Source organism: Myodes glareolus, chromosome 2 (genome assembly GCF_982192425.1).
Source record: "Myodes glareolus chromosome 2, mMyoGla1.1, whole genome shotgun sequence".
In the NCBI taxonomy this organism is placed as follows: domain Eukaryota; kingdom Metazoa; phylum Chordata; class Mammalia; order Rodentia; family Cricetidae; genus Myodes; species Myodes glareolus.
This window is the reverse complement of record NC_142027.1, coordinates 65,238,602-65,257,104: the sequence shown is the minus strand read 5'-3', so window position 1 is coordinate 65,257,104 and position 18,503 is coordinate 65,238,602. Positions and strand designations below refer to the sequence as shown.

The following is an 18,503-nucleotide window of genomic DNA, read 5'->3' as shown; positions in this document are numbered from 1 at the left end:
CAGTGATTTAAATAATATAGTTTTGTGTGATTATTTGAGGAGTCAGGGCAGCTGTGAAATGAACAAGCAGCCTCCGCTTACAAAGCAAGTGTCTTTTAAATCAGAACAGTGACGACAAAATGCTCAGAGCGTATGAGTGACAGAAAGGGCAGATCACCCAACTCTCAGCCCCAACCCCCGCTGAAGCAAACAGAAGCTTGAGGCCCACATTCACTGGAGGACACAGCTACAACCATGCAGAGCGACCTGCAGCTACTGGTCAGGAAGCAGGTACTAGCCTGCCCTGCTTAGGACAGCTACGGTTCCAATGAGTAGGAACTGTGTTGAAAGGGTATTAAATACTTTTCAGGAAGAAGGGAGGGAAAACAGGTCTCACTATGTAGTCCTGGATGGGCTGGAATTCTATGTGAACCAGGTTTGCCTTGAACTCACAGAGATTTGCTTGACTGTCTCACAAGTGCTGTAATTAAATCATGTGCCACCATGCCCAGCTAAATACTCTCTCTCTCACTCTCTCTGTCTCTCTCTCTCTCTCTCTCACACACACACACACACAATCTGTGGATGATGGATAATGCAGAGAGGGTAAGAGCAGTGGCTGCTCATGCCCATATCTTCAGGGTGTGTGTGTGTGTGTCTGTGTCTGAGACAGGAGGATTGCTGGGGCTTTCTGACTGCCAGCCCATCTAAAAAACATGCACAAATCCACAAAACAAGAATTGTCCTTACACGACTCCCAACATCTGGACCTTCCTCCAGCCCACCCACCCACTCCTTCCTCACAAAGGACCCACAGATGGGTTCCAGAAACAGAACTTCCTCGTCCACTCCAGCACCCAAGGTCACCCTTACTCGTGTCATTGGTTAAATTCCTATCCTCTGCATTCCCCATGCTCTTCCACACCTGTAACTGACAGAAGCCAGCACTAGATGGACCAGACACGAGATGAGAAATGATGAAAATGCGGAGAGATGTGCAGTGTCCCCTACTATGGACCACAGTTACCGAGATGGAGTGACTTATCCCAGAGCCCTTTTGATCCCTACAGACACATCCATCTCTACTTCTAAATGATTTGGCAAAAAGCCAGCATCTGTGAAAAATGTTTGAAGGTCTGAGTGGGAGAGCAGGGAATTTTCCTCAGTTTTTTCCCTCTACCTTGTCTTCCTTTGGCCCTCAATAAAGCAGGCAGAGGCCAGTGACATCACTGCACATTGTTGGTGACAGGGACACTCACCTTGGCATTCTGCACATCTTCTTCCACCAGCCGGATTTTCAGGCCTTCTGGGGACACCAGCACATAGTCCTGTGTCTGCGGTTTCTGTGGGGTTTTCCCAGGTGGCACTAATTCTAATGCTTGTAAACCAGAAGGGGAAGCTGTGTGGGGGAGGGTGGCTTTATATGTAGTTTTTACAGCTTCAGCAAAGGCCCCAGCAACCTTTGCAGATATGTCCACCAGATAAATCTTTTTCAAGGTGTGCCTGTCTGGCTTACCTTGGAAGTTGTCTTTGATGGCTGAAACAATGGTGGCCACACACAGGTCTAAGGGAAAGCCAAAGATTCCAGAGCCGATAGCTGGCATGGCTATGGATTGACACTTGACCAACTCAGCTAAGATGAGACTTCGTTCCACAGCTCTCTTTAATAGGCTCACGCACTCCTGGGCCTTATTTTTGTCCCACCGAGGCCCTACTGCGTGAATGACGTGATGGCAAGGGAGCTTGCCTGGTTTTGAGATAAAGGCATTGCCACTTAGGATCACACCCCTCTTTCTCACTATTTTGTCACATTCTGCTTGAAGTTCAGGGCCAGCTGCGTTTGAAAGAGCGAGGGCTAGACCACCAAGGTGTTTCAAATTCTCGTTTGCTGCATTCACTACCACATCGGCAGGAAACCGGGCCAGGTCTCCCTGCTGTACAATCAGCGTGACTCCAGGGGCTATGTCCTTCTGTAAGAGGCACTTTTGCTCTTCAAGGCTGCCTTTGTCCTTCTCTGCCCCCTCCTGGAGCTCAATGATGCATCCATGCAGGCGTTTGATCTCACTTTTGTAATAGGATGCTTTATCCTGGAAGAAGTGCCTAGCACCAGGCTTATCAATCTGGAACTTTTTAATGCAGACTGAATCCCGGATTTGTTTGACCATGTTCATGCACTCTAGAACTTTACTCTTGGAGCCAGTTAGTAAAATGCCTTTTGGTTCATCTTCCAGCTTGAAACTTGCCTGCACATTGGCCTTCCTTATCTTTGGCCAGAACAGATTCTTATTTGCCCTTAAGTACTCGATAATCAAGACTGGTTCAAATTCAACCAGTCTTTCAATTTTTATCTTGTTTTCCAAGAACTCAAAAAGATGGTCATGGATTTCATTTACATCTTTCACACAGCCTGCAATGATGACCTCAGCCGGGGTTAATTCATCCTTTATCGTAATGCTTGCAGTGGAGGAGTGTCTCTTTTGCAGAGGGTGAATTTTCTTTTTCCATGCATTGCCTCTTAAAACTTCCTTGTCTTCTACTTCAATGATTTTATAACTTAAGGCATCCAGTATGCACTTCTCTGCTTCTGCCAGGACTCTGAAAGAACAGGCCATCAAGAGAAGAGCTGTACCGTTCAGCTCATACGTGGCAAGAATTTTCTGTGCTTCAAAAAGAGTCTTGGAGAATTCCTGATGGTCTATTTGCTGCAGAAACATGAAGACTTCAGAAGGAATCGGGACGTCTTTCTGAGCCATGGAATACATCTTTTCCTGGATGTCACAATTTACTTTATACACATCTGCACGGAATCCATTAAAACACAGGTGCTGAGTGGCAGCATCGTAATGAATCTCCAGCTCTGGGTTCTCTTTTCTTAGATCCTCCAGGAAACCACTGTGTTCCAAAAGAAAATGTTTCCCCGGAGAAATGGCCACTTTCTCCTTCAGACTCTGCTCCTCCTTTCGAACCTTTTCCGTGGTGCTGTCTATTAACTCCTTGATTTTCTGGTCGATGTCTTGGACATCTTCTGATTTTCCGGCTAAGGTGAGACTCTCCTTATCAAACTCCATCAGAACCCTGTCATCTCCTAACTCATGCTGTATGATGTCCCACACTGGCGGATACACTTCAAACACCTTAACTTCGTACTCAGACTTGATGCCAGACAGCACCTCGGAGGCGTCTCTCTGCCAGGTCTTGATGCTTGGTCTGTGATTGACTAAGGTGGCAGCAGGTCTGACGGTTACTGTGCCGTTGATGTCAGACCATGTTAGCTCACAGTGACAGCGTCTCATTTTGTCATTTATCTCCTCAATCAGATGGTTGTTTTTTTGAAAGAACTTCCACAAAGGAAGGTCCAGTGACTCTTGGAAAGATGCTGGAAGCTTGACCAGTGGCTTCTCCTCACCATACAAGGCTGTGCCCAGAGAAGGATAATAGGGGAAGACTGACAGTGGCATCCCTTTGAAACTGTGCTTCTTTTCCAGAATGGTGCCTAACACTTTAAAAACAAAAGAAAACAAACAAACAAACAAACAAAATAACAGTAATCTCAATGTTATGCATTTCCAAAAAACCCCAAACTTTACTAGAGAGCAATAGTCTCTGCTGTTTGTAGAACTCAAAGGTGGCATTCTCCCATTGCTCAGCTGTAGACTGATGCTAACCACAACAAGACAGACTCCATTTATGGCTACAATGACTTTATACACAAATTGCTCTACACTGAAATCATGTTCCAGTCTATTGTTTTTCTGATGTCACTGATGTATGTGGCACAATAAGAAACAGACACAAATTTGGACACAAGCATGGGGTTGGTGTTTGTACCAGCACAAGGAATGGTTTAAGGACTGGAGAGATGACACAGCAGCTAAGAGTGCTAGTCTGCTCTTTGAAAGGACCTGGGTTCAATTCCCAGCACCCACAAAGCAGCTCACAACTGTCTGTAACTCCTGTTCCAGTGGATCCAACACCCTCACACGGATGTATGTGCTGCAAAAACAGCAATGCACATAAAATAGTAAATAAATAAAAAGAACATTTTAATCATCCGGTTGGATCACTCTGCATTCCATCAGTTTCTGTATAGGAATTTAACTTCCATAGCTCACTTCATTTCTCAGGAGAGGATAACTGTACCAGCACTCTGCATCACTTTCCCAAGGGCTTTACATGAGTTTCCTGTCTCTCACCTTGACAGTGGCCTTCTCAGGTAGAGATTCTATTACACCCATAGATAAAGCTGAGAAAACCAAGGCTGTTGAAATTCAGGGTTCTATAAACCCAGGGGAGTATCTGAGCTAATTGCCAGTGTGAGCCAACCCAGACCCCATGGTCTTGCCGCTATACCAAGGCAAAATCATCCTCATAGTCATTGGAGAGTCCAGTCCCAGAGGTCACAATTTAGTAATGCCTTCCCCATTATAATCTCCCGGTCACCCATGTGTACCAGGACAGCCACCACAAGCCATCCCTGGCTGAATACTCACGTTCTCCCTCCTCTTTGTTTTAGCTGTTGGGCAAGCATAAGTAGTATCAGCATGGAAATTAGAATCAATCCCACAACAACTTGGATTTAAATGGCACCTGTGGCAGAAAGATTCTAAAACATAATACCCTGGTGAAAGACTCAGTCCTAGAGCAGGTATCAGGCCTGAGGGAAGGAATGTGACCTTCAGAGGCCCAACTTTCCACAGTTTCCAGAGAGGCTGGACATCCTGAGTGACCTCCAGCTCAGACTGAGCACCCCCTTAGGCCAAGCACTGCTGAGGGACTGTTTCATTTCCTCTTTACAGCAGTCCTCTGAGGTAACTCCTGATACTACCTCTACAGAAGAGAAAACAGAAGGTTTGAGAGCTAAAGGTCACCATGCCAGTGACCACCCATCAGGATTGTAACTCAAGTCTGTCTGACTCAAGAACCACTGAAGATGTCATCAACATGACTTCCATCTTCTCCTGAGGTTGTGAGAAATCACCCATTATCCGGTCTCAGCACAGGGACGGCACAGCGGGAACAGGAATGCTTTCTAGAACTCTACATGCTTCTGACTCCATCTCTCTCTAAACCTGTTGATTAGAGAATCAATGTGGGGATGTAAAACACAGATCTATGGCTGTGAGTACGGCCTGTCAACGTTCCTAGAATGGTGACATCCAGTCACAGGCTGGACTCGTCAGAGACTCTTCCTGTCTCTCATGAGCTTGTGCTGCTTCGGCAGAGCCTGCTTTGCTGCCCTCATTCTGCACCAAATCCAGATGGATGAGAGATTGGTGCCATTTCTGACAGATTAAGGAATGACTGAAATGGCCAACCATCCAGGTCATGCCCAGGTGGCAGGCCAAGACACATTACCTTTGCTGTCTGAAAACTCAACCAGCGCCGAGCTCTCTTCTGGGAAACACTCAACCTGGGTGACTCTTCCGCCCCCGTTGAAAGGGCTTTCAAAGTAGAGCTGCAGCTGGTAGTCATCTACCCCAGGAGGCAGGTTTTCCACCCTAACTACATTTGTTGTTTCCAGAAGTCTCGGGGCAAGCTGCAGCTGTCGGCTCGAATCGTGACTGAAACAATCACTAATAAACTTTTTTGTATCACTAATAAATTTTTTGGTGTCTACAAAACAGAAAGAAAAGGAGAAAATTTCAGTGGCATCTTTATATGGTATGGAAGAAATGGCTTGACTACAACCCAGAATGGGGAACTAGCCAGTTACTGTATTTTCTGCTACTGAGCTGTCCTTTGGCCATGGCCAACCTTCCTGAATGCACTTCTCACAATGCCATCACTCTTCCCATTTTCACAAGACCTTTGATGCCCACTATGGCAGCAGGTAAGAGCCCACAGCCACAGCCAGGCTCCTGACTTCAAACACACATCCAAGTAGCACCTTTAAAGTTATTTTCATATTGCCATGGACAAGTAGTCATTTAATAGTTGGTGGTGGCTCATGCCTTTAACCCTAGCACTTGAGAAGCAGAGACAAGGAGATCTCGGAGAGTTTGTGGCCAACTTGGTCTAGTTTCAGAATAGCCAAGCCTACATAGAGAAACCCTGTCTCAAGAAACCAAAACCAAAACTAAAAAAAGTCAACAACAAAACTTGACAAGCTATGTTTTCAAAGTTCTCATTTGTCGGTGTATATACAATTGCCCATGTCTGCAGTGCTCTACTTTAAATGGAAGACAGAAGAGTTTTTGAGTTGAGGCTAAGAATAAAATTGAACCATGCTATCAAAATAGGGCTATGTCTGTAGCCTCCCTCCTCTATTTTTTCAGTTGGTCCTATTTATCTTCATGTCTCAGCCTAACTACCTCTTTTAATTTAACAGGGGGATGGAGGGCCTGCCATGCCAATCATTGTGCTGGGATCTGAGAAATAAATTCAAGTCCTTGCTTGTATATCACTGGGAAGACATGGATCTTGAGCACAGATGAAATGCCTTCTGAAGCTCCAATAAGGAACAGATGAAACGGGGACTCAGACTCAGACAGTATATGGTCTATATTTGGTCTCTAATTTAACACTAAAGGGGCGGTTGCCAAATGAATAAGAGGATAAAGCAATGGCAGCATGAACAAGTGTGGTGTCCTTTGGAGATGGTCAGGTGACACTGCTGGAGGACACACTCAGATGGGGACAATTACGCACGGTCCTGTCTCTACCCCTCTCAGGTTACTACACCTGGGAGACAGACTCTCTTTTTTCTCCATTATTCATTGACACACACACCTCCCTCCTCCTCCCAGACTGAGTTCCTCTAGAGAGGGAACTATGATTTTAGTCATCTTTCTGCCTCAACCCCTAAACCGATACCTGCCCCATAATAGTGACCAAATAGTTTTGACCAAAGCCCCTGAGTCCCCTGTGTTAAAGTCTTAGTCCTCACCTAGGTGCTATGGGAAGTAGTGAATCCTTTAACAAGTGAAGCCTGTGGGAAATGTCCCAATCATTATGGGGTAGGTAGGGAACAAGATGATCCTGGCTTCTCTCTCTCTCTCTCCCCTCTCTCCCTCCCCTCTCTCCCTCCCCTCTCTCTGTCTCTGTCTCTCTCTTTTTTATATGCTTCCACCATGCAGACTGCCTCAACATAAGCCCCAGGGCAGCAGGGCTAACCGACCATGAACCAAAGCCACCCAAACTGTGAACTGGCACAATCCTCTCTTTTTGAAGGCTGATGGCATTAGGAGTTTGTTTCAGTAACAGAAACTAACACAGAATGCACTCAAGATTGTTGTTTCTCAAAGAACAGAATCATTTCTATTTAAATTTCCCTTGATGGGTCTGGAGAGATGGCTCAGAGGTTAAAAGTCCTGGCCGCCTTTGAAAGGACTGTGATTCAGTTTCCAGCATCCACTTGGAAGCCCAGGACCATCTGTAACTCCAGTTCCAGGGGAATCCAGGCCCTCCAATGGCTGCTTCAGGCACTGCATGCATGCGGTACACAAATACATGCAGGCATGTACACATAAAATAAACAAATCTTTAACTTTCCCTTTATAATAAATAATAATAAACTTTAAATAAGTGTCATTTATCAAATCCTGAAGTACTATCTCATGTAATTATCACAGGAATTGAGGTAAGTATGATCATCCCCATTTTATTGATGAGTGGATGAGGACCAGAGAAAATAATAACTTGGTCACCTTTATACAACTTGTTATGTGACAGGGCCAGAATTCTCACCACATCGTGAGCTTGACTGACACCCACTGCTGTGCCCATGGGACATGGGGCTGAGATTTAGAAATCTGCCAAGTTTTAGGCAAGCTGGGTCTTGCTTATGACAATGACCTAACAGAGCAGTCATTTTCTTTCATGTTTATTCGTGTGTACATGCCAGTACATGTGTGTGCATGCATTTCGAGGTCAGAGGGAAACTTGCATGAGTCCCAGAAATCAAACTTAGGTTGTCAGACTTGGCCGCAGTGCCTTTGCCCATTCTGCCATCTTGCTGGCTGGGGCACTCATTTTCCCCGTTAAGTGGGCTCTCTCTTCTCCACATGTGTGACCATGAAAGGGTTACACCAAGGAGAAATGTGGTAAAATAATAGGAAAAAGGGAGTGGAAGTTGTCTGTCTGAGTTCAATTCCAGTTCTTCCATCTCTTGGCAACATCAAGCCCTGTCACAGGGTTGTTGAAAGGAAGGAATAAATGAACACAGCAGAGACTGGCAGGTGCCTGACACTAAGCACCAGGGTAAGTCTGTTGGCATCATTGCCTTACAGAAGTGTGGCATGGTGACAGGCCAGTTAACTCCTCCCAGGGAAGCAGAGTAAGAGTTCAAACTCCTCCATTTAGAATTGCCTGGGACTTTATATTTCTCCCTCCACCTACTCAAACAATCATATAATAAAGGGCAATCTATTAAACAGACCCAAACTGGATCTCAAAATGAATTTGTTCATCTTTCCAAAATCTGAGGGGAAAGGCTTAGATGTCTTGTTTACTCAAAGTGTTGAACACTGAGAGATGTCCCAAACCCTGGGGTGTGGTGGACAGAAGCCTGGGGATGCAGGGCCTCCCTGGGACTAGGACTCACCTATAGGCTTCTGAAAGGTAACCACGGCAACACCAAAATCTCGGATCACTTCCACCTTAAAGTCGTCACTGGGAAAGCCGCTTATATTCTTCACAAGGATGGTCAGCACTATGTCAGTCACTTTCTCTGACAGGTTTTCAAATGCCACCATGGAGGAAACAGTTTCACATTCTTTCAGGACACTTTCCGTTCTGTTGCTGGGAGAATGTGTTGTATCCAAATCATCTGAGGAAATTGGAAATGACAATGAAAGGTGTAAAGTATTACATCATGGTTTGTTAAGTAAATTGTCCTGAGACAACCCTCCTCCCTTTCCCATATCTTGGCTAAATCTGCTAAAAGGAAATCTCAGATAGTAGAGTTTTTGATGTAGTGAATTAAAAACTAAAATGTACCCGGGCGTGGTGGCACACACCTTTAATCTCAGCACTCCAGATGCCACGGCAGGCAGATCTCTGTAAGCTCGAGACCAGCCTGGTCTACAGAGTGTTTTCAAAAACAAAACCAAAAATGTAGTATTTTGGGGTTTTGTTATTGTTCTTAGTGGATTAAAAACCAAAATTAGCACTTGTTGTTTTATTTAGCTGTTGTTGTTACCACTAATCAAATTTTATTACTTTTTCTGCTCTGAGGAAGGAGCATCCTCCCTCATATGTGTCTCTTGAGTACTCAACTGTGATTACAGAACCAAGCTTCTACAGGCAGGGTAGAGTCTTCATCTCTGTGCTGCGGGGACATGGCAGACAGCTGAAGCTCATCAGGTGTCTACTGCATTAGAGAACTACTGTTGGCCTCCCCGGAGGAGAGCAAAGGTATAGGAAGCTGTGTACATACTCATGCTGAACAAAGCACGAATTTAAAGATTACACTGTAACAGCATCAGTGAGGAATGGCTGGCTGGGTTAGATAGCTTTCTATGTCAGAGTGAGGGATGGAGCTTGAATCTTCAGCCCCCTTGTAAACAGCTGGGCATGGCTACATGTGCCTAGTGTGGACAGCAGAAATGGGCAGATCCCAAGAGCTCCCTGGTCAGCAAGCCTAGCCAAAGGGGTAAACTTAGGTTCAGTGAGAGACCCCGTCTCCAGGTTGGAAGGCAGAGTTATACAAGAATTCCTTTCCCCAAGATTTGGTGTCTGCATCTCTTCATTGCTCTTGCTCACCTTATTCAGTATGGGTCTTCATTTGGTGCCCTTTACACGGGTATTGTTAGCTGCTTCTTCATTTAAGTCTTGGGCAGGACCCACCCACCAGCAAAGCAGGAGACCTGACCCCAGTCCCAGTGCTGGCTACTTTCTGTGCAGTTGAGAAAGGAAGTGCTGGTGCTGGGAAGCTGGGGTCCATCTAAGACACACCTAGTGTTCACGGAGCACTGCTACCCATTGAAACACACAGCAAGCATCCACTACAAGTCCTATCCGTGCTAGTACTGCCCACCAAAGCGTAAGTGTCCATCACCACCTCCCAGATCTTCCTTTCCTCTCCTCAGCTGTAGACATCTCCTAGCAGTTTAAAAAAAGCTGAGTTGCCTACAGATTGGGAAAAGATCTTCATGAACTCCACATCAGACAGAGGTCTGATCTCCAAAATATACAAAGAACTCAAGAAACTGGTCACCAAAAGATCACATAATCCAATAAAAAAATGGGGTACAGACCTAAACAGAGAACTCTCAGCAGAGGAATCTAAAATGGCTGAAAGACACTTAGGGAAATGCTCAACATCTTTAGTCATCAGAGAAATGCAAATCAAAACAACTCTGAGATTCCACCCTACACCTGTAAGAATGGCCAACATCAAAAACACTGATGACAACTTATGCTGCAGAGGTTGTGGGGAAAAGGGAACATTTGTGCATTGCTAGTGGGAATGCAAGCTGGTTCAATCCCTTTGAATGTCAGTGTGGTGATTTCTCAGAAAATTGGGAAACAACCTTCCTCAAGACCCAGTAATAGCACTTTTGGGTATATATCCAAAGGATGCTCAATTGTGCCACAAGGACATGTGCTAAACTATGTTCATAGCAGCTTTGTTTGTCATAGCCAGAACCTGGAAACAACTTAAATGTCCCTCGACCGAAGAATGGATAAGGAAAATGTGGTACATTTACACAATGGAGTACTATACAGCCAAAAAAATGACACCTTGAATTTTGCAGGAAAATAGATGGAGCTAGAAAACATTATTTTGCGTGAGGTAACCCAGACACAGAAAGATAATTAACACATGTATTCACTCATAGGTGGTTTTAAACATAAAGCAAAGAAAGCCAGCCTACAAACCACAATCCCAGAGAACTTAGACAAAATGAGGATGCTAAGGGAGACTTATATAGATCTAATCTACATGGGAAGTAGAAAGTAGAAAAAGACAAGATCTCCTGAGTAAATTGGGAGCATGGGGACCTTGAGGGAGGGGGAGACAGGGAGGGGAGCAGAGAAAAATGTAGAACTCAATAAAAAAAAAATGCTGATTCTATTCCTCTGATCGTAGCCCTAAGAGCTCAATTCCTCAGGGAATGCTTTAAACACATCTGACTCAGACTGGAAAGATGATGCCACTGCAGGTGGCTCCAAGCTGAGCAGAGCCTGCCCAGTGTGACTCTAGAGGATTCCAAGCTCTCCTAAGCTTTAATAAACACAAAAGTTCCTGATTAACACCAGAGCTGCCTTAGCTGAGACTTACCTTTTCCTGCAACTTCTGTTTTTGTCTTGAATTCCTAAAACCCAAACAGTAAGACAGCATTAATACAACAATAATAATCATTTTCTTTTGTTTTTTGTTTGTTTGGGTTTTGTTTGTTTGGTTTTGTAGGATTCTTCGAGACCACGTTTCACTGTGTAACTGTCTGGTTGTCTCCTTTGTAGACCAGATGGGCCTTGAACTCACAAAGATCCACCTGCCTCTGCCTCCTGAGTGCTGGGAAAAAGGCATGTGCCCCTACCACCTGGAGACTTTGAGTCATTTCATACATAAATAAAACACCTCTTGGGCCAGACTGGAAATGTCAGTTAACTGAAATAATAATGACACATTTGGGCTAGAGAAAGGATAGAAAGCTACATGTCACAGTGTGTCTTCTTGCTGGCCACAATAATCACTGACGAAATGATACACACCGGAGACTAACCTGAGGCACTTAGCCCATGGTTTGTCTGACTTGGCACTTAGTTCATGTTTACTGTATGACCGCGGTGCACATGCTTCAGAGAGGTCCCTGACAATCTTCTCCACAGCTGAGGGAACAGCACTCGCAGTGTACATTGTTGTCCTCAAGATGATGGAAACAAAATGGCAGGCTTCTGTTTATGATGACGCCAAGACCAATGGATACAAACTTTGACATCCCAAATTAATTACTATGTCACCCTTCAAATCCTGACTCTTCCCAAAGTGACAAAAATGACTGCTTCTCCATTGTTTACAGTCCTTGCTCCCTCCAGAGTCCCAAGCTGCCATTCTCAGGCTAGTGTGACTTAGGCCCTCATCTACCATTTTCTTTTTGAGACACGGTCTCACTATGTAGCCTTGGCTGGTCTGGACTCACTATGTAGATCAGGTTACCCTTGAACTCATAAAGATCCTCCTACCTCTCCCTCCCGAGTGCTGGGATTAAAGGTGTGTGTCACCTCACCCAGCTCTTTTCCACCATACTCATCATGGAGAATCCCACGCACCTTGGAATAAGGCCCCGTGTCCTTACCTTTTCTGGAACTGCCTCCGTAGAATCTGAGGCTTTCTCTGGGTCTTCGGGCAACCGGACAGTTAACTTGAATGTCCCTTTTCCTGGCCACTCTAACTCATGATTCCCTTTCTCTAGAACATTCTGTCGAACTGAAACAATTAAAAAAAAGAAGAAAAGATTTTAAGCCACATTGGAAGCAATCTTTACTTACATAATTAATCCATGATTTCTACAAATCCACTATTATGAGCCAGCAGCTCAGCCCGTCTCCCTAAGCTGCAAGCCCTTGTAAAAGAAGGAGAACTTAGCACAGGGATGTGAATGTCACTGTGTGTGCTTTAATCATGTTGTAGATGTGTGGGGCATATGGATGAGTGCACACCCCTGGTCACATGGAGGCCACAGCAGGACAATGGGTATTTCCCTGCATTGTTCTTTGCTTTCCATGCTGGAGACATGCAATCTCACTGAATCTGAAGTTTGCCGTTGACTAGGCTTGCTGTGATCTGCCCACTTCTGTATTTTACACTGGGCACGTGTAGCCATGCCCAGCTGTTTACAAGGGGACTGGAGATTCAAATTCTGGTCATCACACTTACATAGCAAGCTGTCTAACTCAGTGAGCCATTACCCTGCCTCTAAACTTCCTGGGATGGTATTGTTTATTTGTTGATGGGGCTTTCTTGAGACAAGGACTTACTATGTAGCCCTGGTTGGCTACAACTTACTCTGTAGGCCAGGCTGGACTCAAACTCACAGACACTTGCCTGCCTCTGTCTCTCAAGTGAGAGGTCAAATCATGTGCTGCCACACCCAGATTACGTTTTAATATTTATGGTTTTAGCTTAGTTATTGAGTATTCCCCAAGGGCCTTGAGATGACAAACACGGTTGCCAGCTCATGGTCTAATGGAAGGTCCTGGAAGCTTTAAGAAGTGAGGCCCAGAGGAAGTCAGATTTCCCCAGAGGAGGAGGTGATCCTGTGACCCCAGCTCTTTCCTCCTTTCTGTACCATTACATAGTCAAGAGTTCCCAATAGGGTATACTGCCTTGTGCCATTGCCCAAAAGCAGCAGGCCAACTGATTGTAGACCAAAAACTTCAAAATTGTAGAGTCCAGATAAACCCTTCTGTAAGGAGCCATCAGGACATCGCCATTGCGAAATGGCACTGGTGTCCTGCAGCTTGAAGGTAAAACAAATCCTTTTGATGTTGCCGCGTGGGGCTGAGCACCCTTTGCCTACATTTGCATAACTGAGCCTTGCCCCTGGCCAATCTCAAGGCCTCGGACACCAGCAGAATGGTATTCACCAATCAGGACAGTATCCGACTCCCTCTACCCTAGAAAAGCAACTGCCGCTTGACTTTCGCTCTCTCTCGCTTCCTGCTCTCCCTTCAATCAAGTGGCCCCAATAAAGTGTGATCAGAGAAGAATCCTCGATTCGTGGTCGTTCTTCCTTGCTGGTCAAGGAGCGTGCCACAAATGGTGCCAAAAACCCGAGATGCCGGACAACGTATTGGTCACCCAGCGGGGGGGGGGGGGCAGAGGATTCAAAACTCTACACATGGAGCGGCGACGTCAGAAAATCCTCCAGGTATAAAGAGGAGGATAAGGATAGTGCACTAAAAAAAAAAAAATTCCCAGGTAAAGGGGAAGTCCGCCTTAAGAGCGGGATTATTGACCACGACCAAAGTGGGGTTTAATGACCACAAGAGTGGTGTTAATGTGACTGCTACAAGCAGGGTTAGTGTAAATGTGTACAGATGTATGTTAAGTTGTTTGTGTTGTGGACAGGAGAAAGATATTTGAATTTAGGAATATGATGCTTTGGAAAAGGGGTTCTGTTTTCGTCTCCACAGAAAATGAGAGCCTAAGGATGTATTCGAGATTTATATGGTTTGAATCACCGAAACCTCCTGAAATGTTGTAGTAAATACCCCTAAGAATGCAACGTCCCTATTCAGCAGGAAGTAGCCAGACAGACTGACACCGCCCAAATTCCCTAAAAGATGAAGTGAGGTCCTTCCAGTGGTTACAGAGCAGCAAGCCTGCTTCTCTGAGTTTCGCTTCACTCCGTGCACCAGTTTGGACTCAAAATGAATGCAGCTGCGGCTTGAAGGCAGCTGGAGCAGAGCTTTGCTAGGTGACTGTGGTGAAAGGCACATTGCGCCAGCCCAGTCGGTGCCTAGCCTGGCGGGTGCCACAGCAGTGCCAAGAATAAGAGGGGTGCCACAAGCTGCCAAACCAGAAGATTTGCAATGTACCTAAAACTGTGAGGGGCTCTGAGGCTGAAATGGCTCCAGTTCTACTTGGTTATGCTAAACTGTGCTGACTTCAGGCAGGACTGGTCGTAATTATAATAATAAAAGTGCAATTAAGGTTTAGACGCAGTAAACAGGCAGTACCGTATTACATCTACATGGTGCGACTTAAGTTTTTAAGAACTGCTTAGCATTTTAAGAACTCATGTCCTCCTGAAAGATTGCTGTATATACGCTTGGTTTATCTAATGTTTCAGGATCCTCAGAGAGGTGGATGCGAAAAGCCCTTGGATTTTTAAGGTGACTGGGTCATTGGCTAAATCTGTGATAATTTACAGCCTCTTTTACTGTGGCACAGGTGTTGAGAGTTTGCTAATAAGGAAGCGGCCCTGTTTGCCACCTCTCCCATCAGCCCGTGAGCTGCAGCGGCTCCGGCGTGGACCTTGAGGTGTTGCCGGCCTGTGCCGCCTCGGTCACAGCCCGGCACCTCTGCTGCCGGCTCCTGCCACACTCCCCACCAACACAGCTGCAGAGAGCAAGGCTAGCCCCGCGGGGATGGCAGGGGGCCCTGGGGCTGGAGCCGACACTATGGGCATGGGCTCCATAGCTGTCCAAGCCGGGAACCGGCGGAGCAGTGCGGACCGGCCTCAGTGGCAACGGGCGACGCGGCTTCCCTGAAGGGGCAATGTCTAACGGGGTTTACACCTGCCGAGTGTGGCCAAGGGAAAAGTAAAGCCCGTAGTTTCCAGCACGCCTCTGGTAGACTTCTTGATGCAGCTGGAGGATTGCACCCCTATGATCCCAGATGCAGTGACTGATTATTACCTGAACTGTGCTATAAATTTGTCTAAGCAATTGTCTAGTTATCTTTTAGGTAATTGGACTGGAGAACTTGATGCTGTGTGGAAGCAGCAAGGATGACCCTCTGGGCAGTGACAAGGGCATGGCCCATACCGATACCAGTTCATATTAACTCATCCCATTTGCCCACATTATTTTTCACCTCCTGTGACATGAGTGCACCATGTATGCCTACATTATCACCTTGAGCAGCACCCGTGTGTAGCCTCTCACCTTTCAGCAATTCTTCTGATTGGCTTTCTTCTGCCTTTTCCTTCTTTAAGGAATGGGTGGGAGTAGGGATATTTTTGGCATGCTGCCTAAGTGGATGTGCGGTATGTCTGTGGTTGGTGTGCCGTCTGCAGGCCCAAATGTGGAGGGACATTGTAGCACAGGCCTTGGCTGTCTTGGAATGTGGATCCTCACCCCAGATTTGGCTTTCAGCCTTAAAGAGCTCATAGGCAATATGCCATGCATAGCCTTTGCACTCTCTAGGGACCAGATAGTCCCATTGCACAGAGGAAGGTATGCATAGGCGGAAAGTGTGTAGATACAGCCCTTGCACTCCCAGGGAAAAATTTGTCCCATTGCACGGGAAGGGTGTATCTTGCTTTTTCCTTTCCCTCGATCCATCCACACATCATGAGGTGGGGACCTGATTGGGAAATAGGTTTTGCCTTATTGCTCTACAAAAACAAAAAGGGGGAGCTGTAAGGAGCCGTCAGGACATCGCCATTGCGAAATGGCACTGGCGGTCCTGCAGCTTGGAGGTAAAACAAATCCTTTTGATGTTGCCGCGTGGGGCTGAGCACCCTTTGCCTATATTTGCATAACTGAGCCTTGCCTCTGGCCAATCTTGAGGCCCCGGACAGCAGCAGAATGGTATTCACCAATCAGGACAGTATCCGACTCCCTCCACCCTAGAAAAGCAACTGCCGCTTGGCTTTCGCTCTCTCTTGCTGCCTGCTCTCCCTTCAACCAAGTGGCTCCAATAAAGTGTGATCAGAGAAGAATCCTCAATCCGTGGTCGTTCTTCCTTGCTGGTCAAGGAGCGCGCCACACCCTTCCTCTATTCAAGGTGATTATCTCAGATATGTCATCACACAAGAGAACTCTGGTGAATCTCATCAGCATCCTGCTACACAAATTCTACTTACACAGCCTCAGCCTCCTTACTGACTACTGAGGTTGGTGGAATTGTTTTGAGCCAGTCAGTGCATTGCATTGAAGAACCATAGAGTGTAGTAGTACAGAACCTGTACTGTACTGGGTGGGCCCCAAAGGTGGGAATATTTATAATTACAGGGACAACTGGGTACATGGGGTGAGAACCATGCTGTACAGAGGTGACCCAGTTGGTCATTAACAGAATTACTAGGAGTCCAGCCATTAGCCTGCAATGATAAACAACCCACATTTGGTAGTAAAGGGAACAGAAAAACAAAACAAAACAAGAAATTATATAGAGGAGATTTTGCAAAAACAGAATTAGAGAACCAGACAACTGACCTTAGTGAAACTCTACAGAATACAAAGACTTGCCCATTTGATTTCCAACTCACCCACAGTCCAGCTGAGTGGCTATAAAGAAATAAACACTTCTGGAGCAGAGGTTCCCCACTGATAGTATTTTCTAGGAACGCTGTTAACCACATGAAGAGCTATGAGAATGTGAACTGTGATATCAGAAGCTGCAGCCAGAGAGAGAAGAGGAAAAGCAGTGTTGCTCAGACCATGGAGAAGCAGAAAGGAACAGGGAGGGACATGGCCAGTATAGAGAAAAAGAAAAGAACAGGAAGAAGCATGGCCAGCAGAGAACCAATAGAAACAGGAAGGGGTATGACCAGTATAGAGAAAAAGGAAAGGGACAGGAAGGCATGTAGCTAGCATAGAGAACCAAAATAAACAGGAGGGATGTGGCCAGCTAGGGGATGGTGCAAACAGGTCAAGGAGAAAGATACCTGAACCCTGGGGTTCACAACTATAGCAAAATGTTAGGCTCCCCCTTGTTCTCTCATGGACAGCTAGTCTGATGAGCTCAGAGCCTGTCACAAAGGGAAACGTGATGGCTCTCCCACCTCAACCATGGAGACGGCAGGCCTAGAGACTTCACTTAGATGTCCACCCAGATACAGGTGTTAGAATCCATCTGAGAAGGAACATGGGACTCTAACTCTACTCTATGAGTAGTCAGGAGTTTCCAGAGAAGCTGTACCTGCTGGTGAGGGGACTGAGGACTGGGTGACCTCTGTGTGAACAGTCTGAAGCCTGTTACCAAATGTCCTGTACCTCTCTGTTTCCTTCCTCCTCTTTCCTGGACTTCGGTGAAGTCCATCCAAGGCATCCACGCATGGCCGTCTCTTCTTGGATGTGAGCAATGTTTATGGGCACAAGTATTTCCAGAGAGCCACGGTGCAATAACAGTGTGTGATTCCCATCCAGAAAGTGAATCTGGGAGGAGGAGGCAAAATTCTGACGTCTAGTCTCTCCCCTGTGCCCACCTCAAGTCAGCTTTGTTCAGTTTTATTTCAGAAGGTGGGTTCTAGGGTCGCAGAGATGACTCCATGGTTAAGAACACTGGCTTTTCTTCTAGAAGACCTGGATTCTGTTACCAGCTCCCACATAATGTCCTATTAAGATTTGATGCCCTCTTATGACCTCTGCAGGCACTGCATGAATGTGGTATACAGACATATAAAGACCAAACACCCATACACATACAATACAAATAAATATTTTCTGTAGGCTTGTGTGGTTTTTAGAGACAAGGTTTCTCTGTGCAACAGTCTAACAGTTCTGGCTGTCCTGGCATTTGTTTTAGAGACTAGGCTATCTTTAAACTCACAGAGATCTGCATGCCTCTGCTTTCTGAGTGCTGGAATTAAAGGCATGCCCCACCACTGCCCAGCCACATTTTTAAAAAATAATGAGTTCCCTTACTTCAAGAATACCTAGGCCCTCACTAAATAAACAGGAGCCCATTTAGGACTAGAACGTATGATAAAGTGTGTCTACCTGAAATGGAGTTACAGGGATTTGAGTTTGAGTCTGAGAGTATAGCTCACTCTCCTAAGGGAAAAAAGACCTACATATTCAACAGTACATGAATCCAGTTGACCTACAAAGGTGGGACCTCCCTATTGGTACCGGTATACACTAGTAGGCTCAGTAGTACTGCCCTGCTGGTGTAGGTTTACATG

General features: G+C 45.9%; 1 protein-coding gene across 3 annotated transcripts in view; it reads right to left on the bottom strand.

Annotated features, from left to right (window-relative positions):
* Positions 1-18,503, bottom strand: part of LOC125413061 (protein mono-ADP-ribosyltransferase PARP14) — a 651,703-nt gene that overhangs the window by 72,734 nt on the left and 560,466 nt on the right. The window contains exons 2-6 of one of the 3 annotated variants that reach the window (XM_087901068.1): positions 12,222-12,352; positions 11,204-11,237; positions 8,522-8,746; positions 5,335-5,592; positions 1,239-3,478 (exon numbers count right to left, since the gene is read on the bottom strand). In XM_087901068.1, the coding sequence (XP_087757194.1) occupies positions 1,239-3,478; positions 5,335-5,592; positions 8,522-8,746; positions 11,204-11,237; positions 12,222-12,352 (2,888 nt within the window). The remainder of the gene's footprint in view (positions 1-1,238; positions 3,479-5,334; positions 5,593-8,521; positions 8,747-11,203; positions 11,238-12,221; positions 12,353-18,503) is intronic. The other 2 variants (XM_087901065.1, XM_087901082.1) reach the window with 2 other exon arrangements.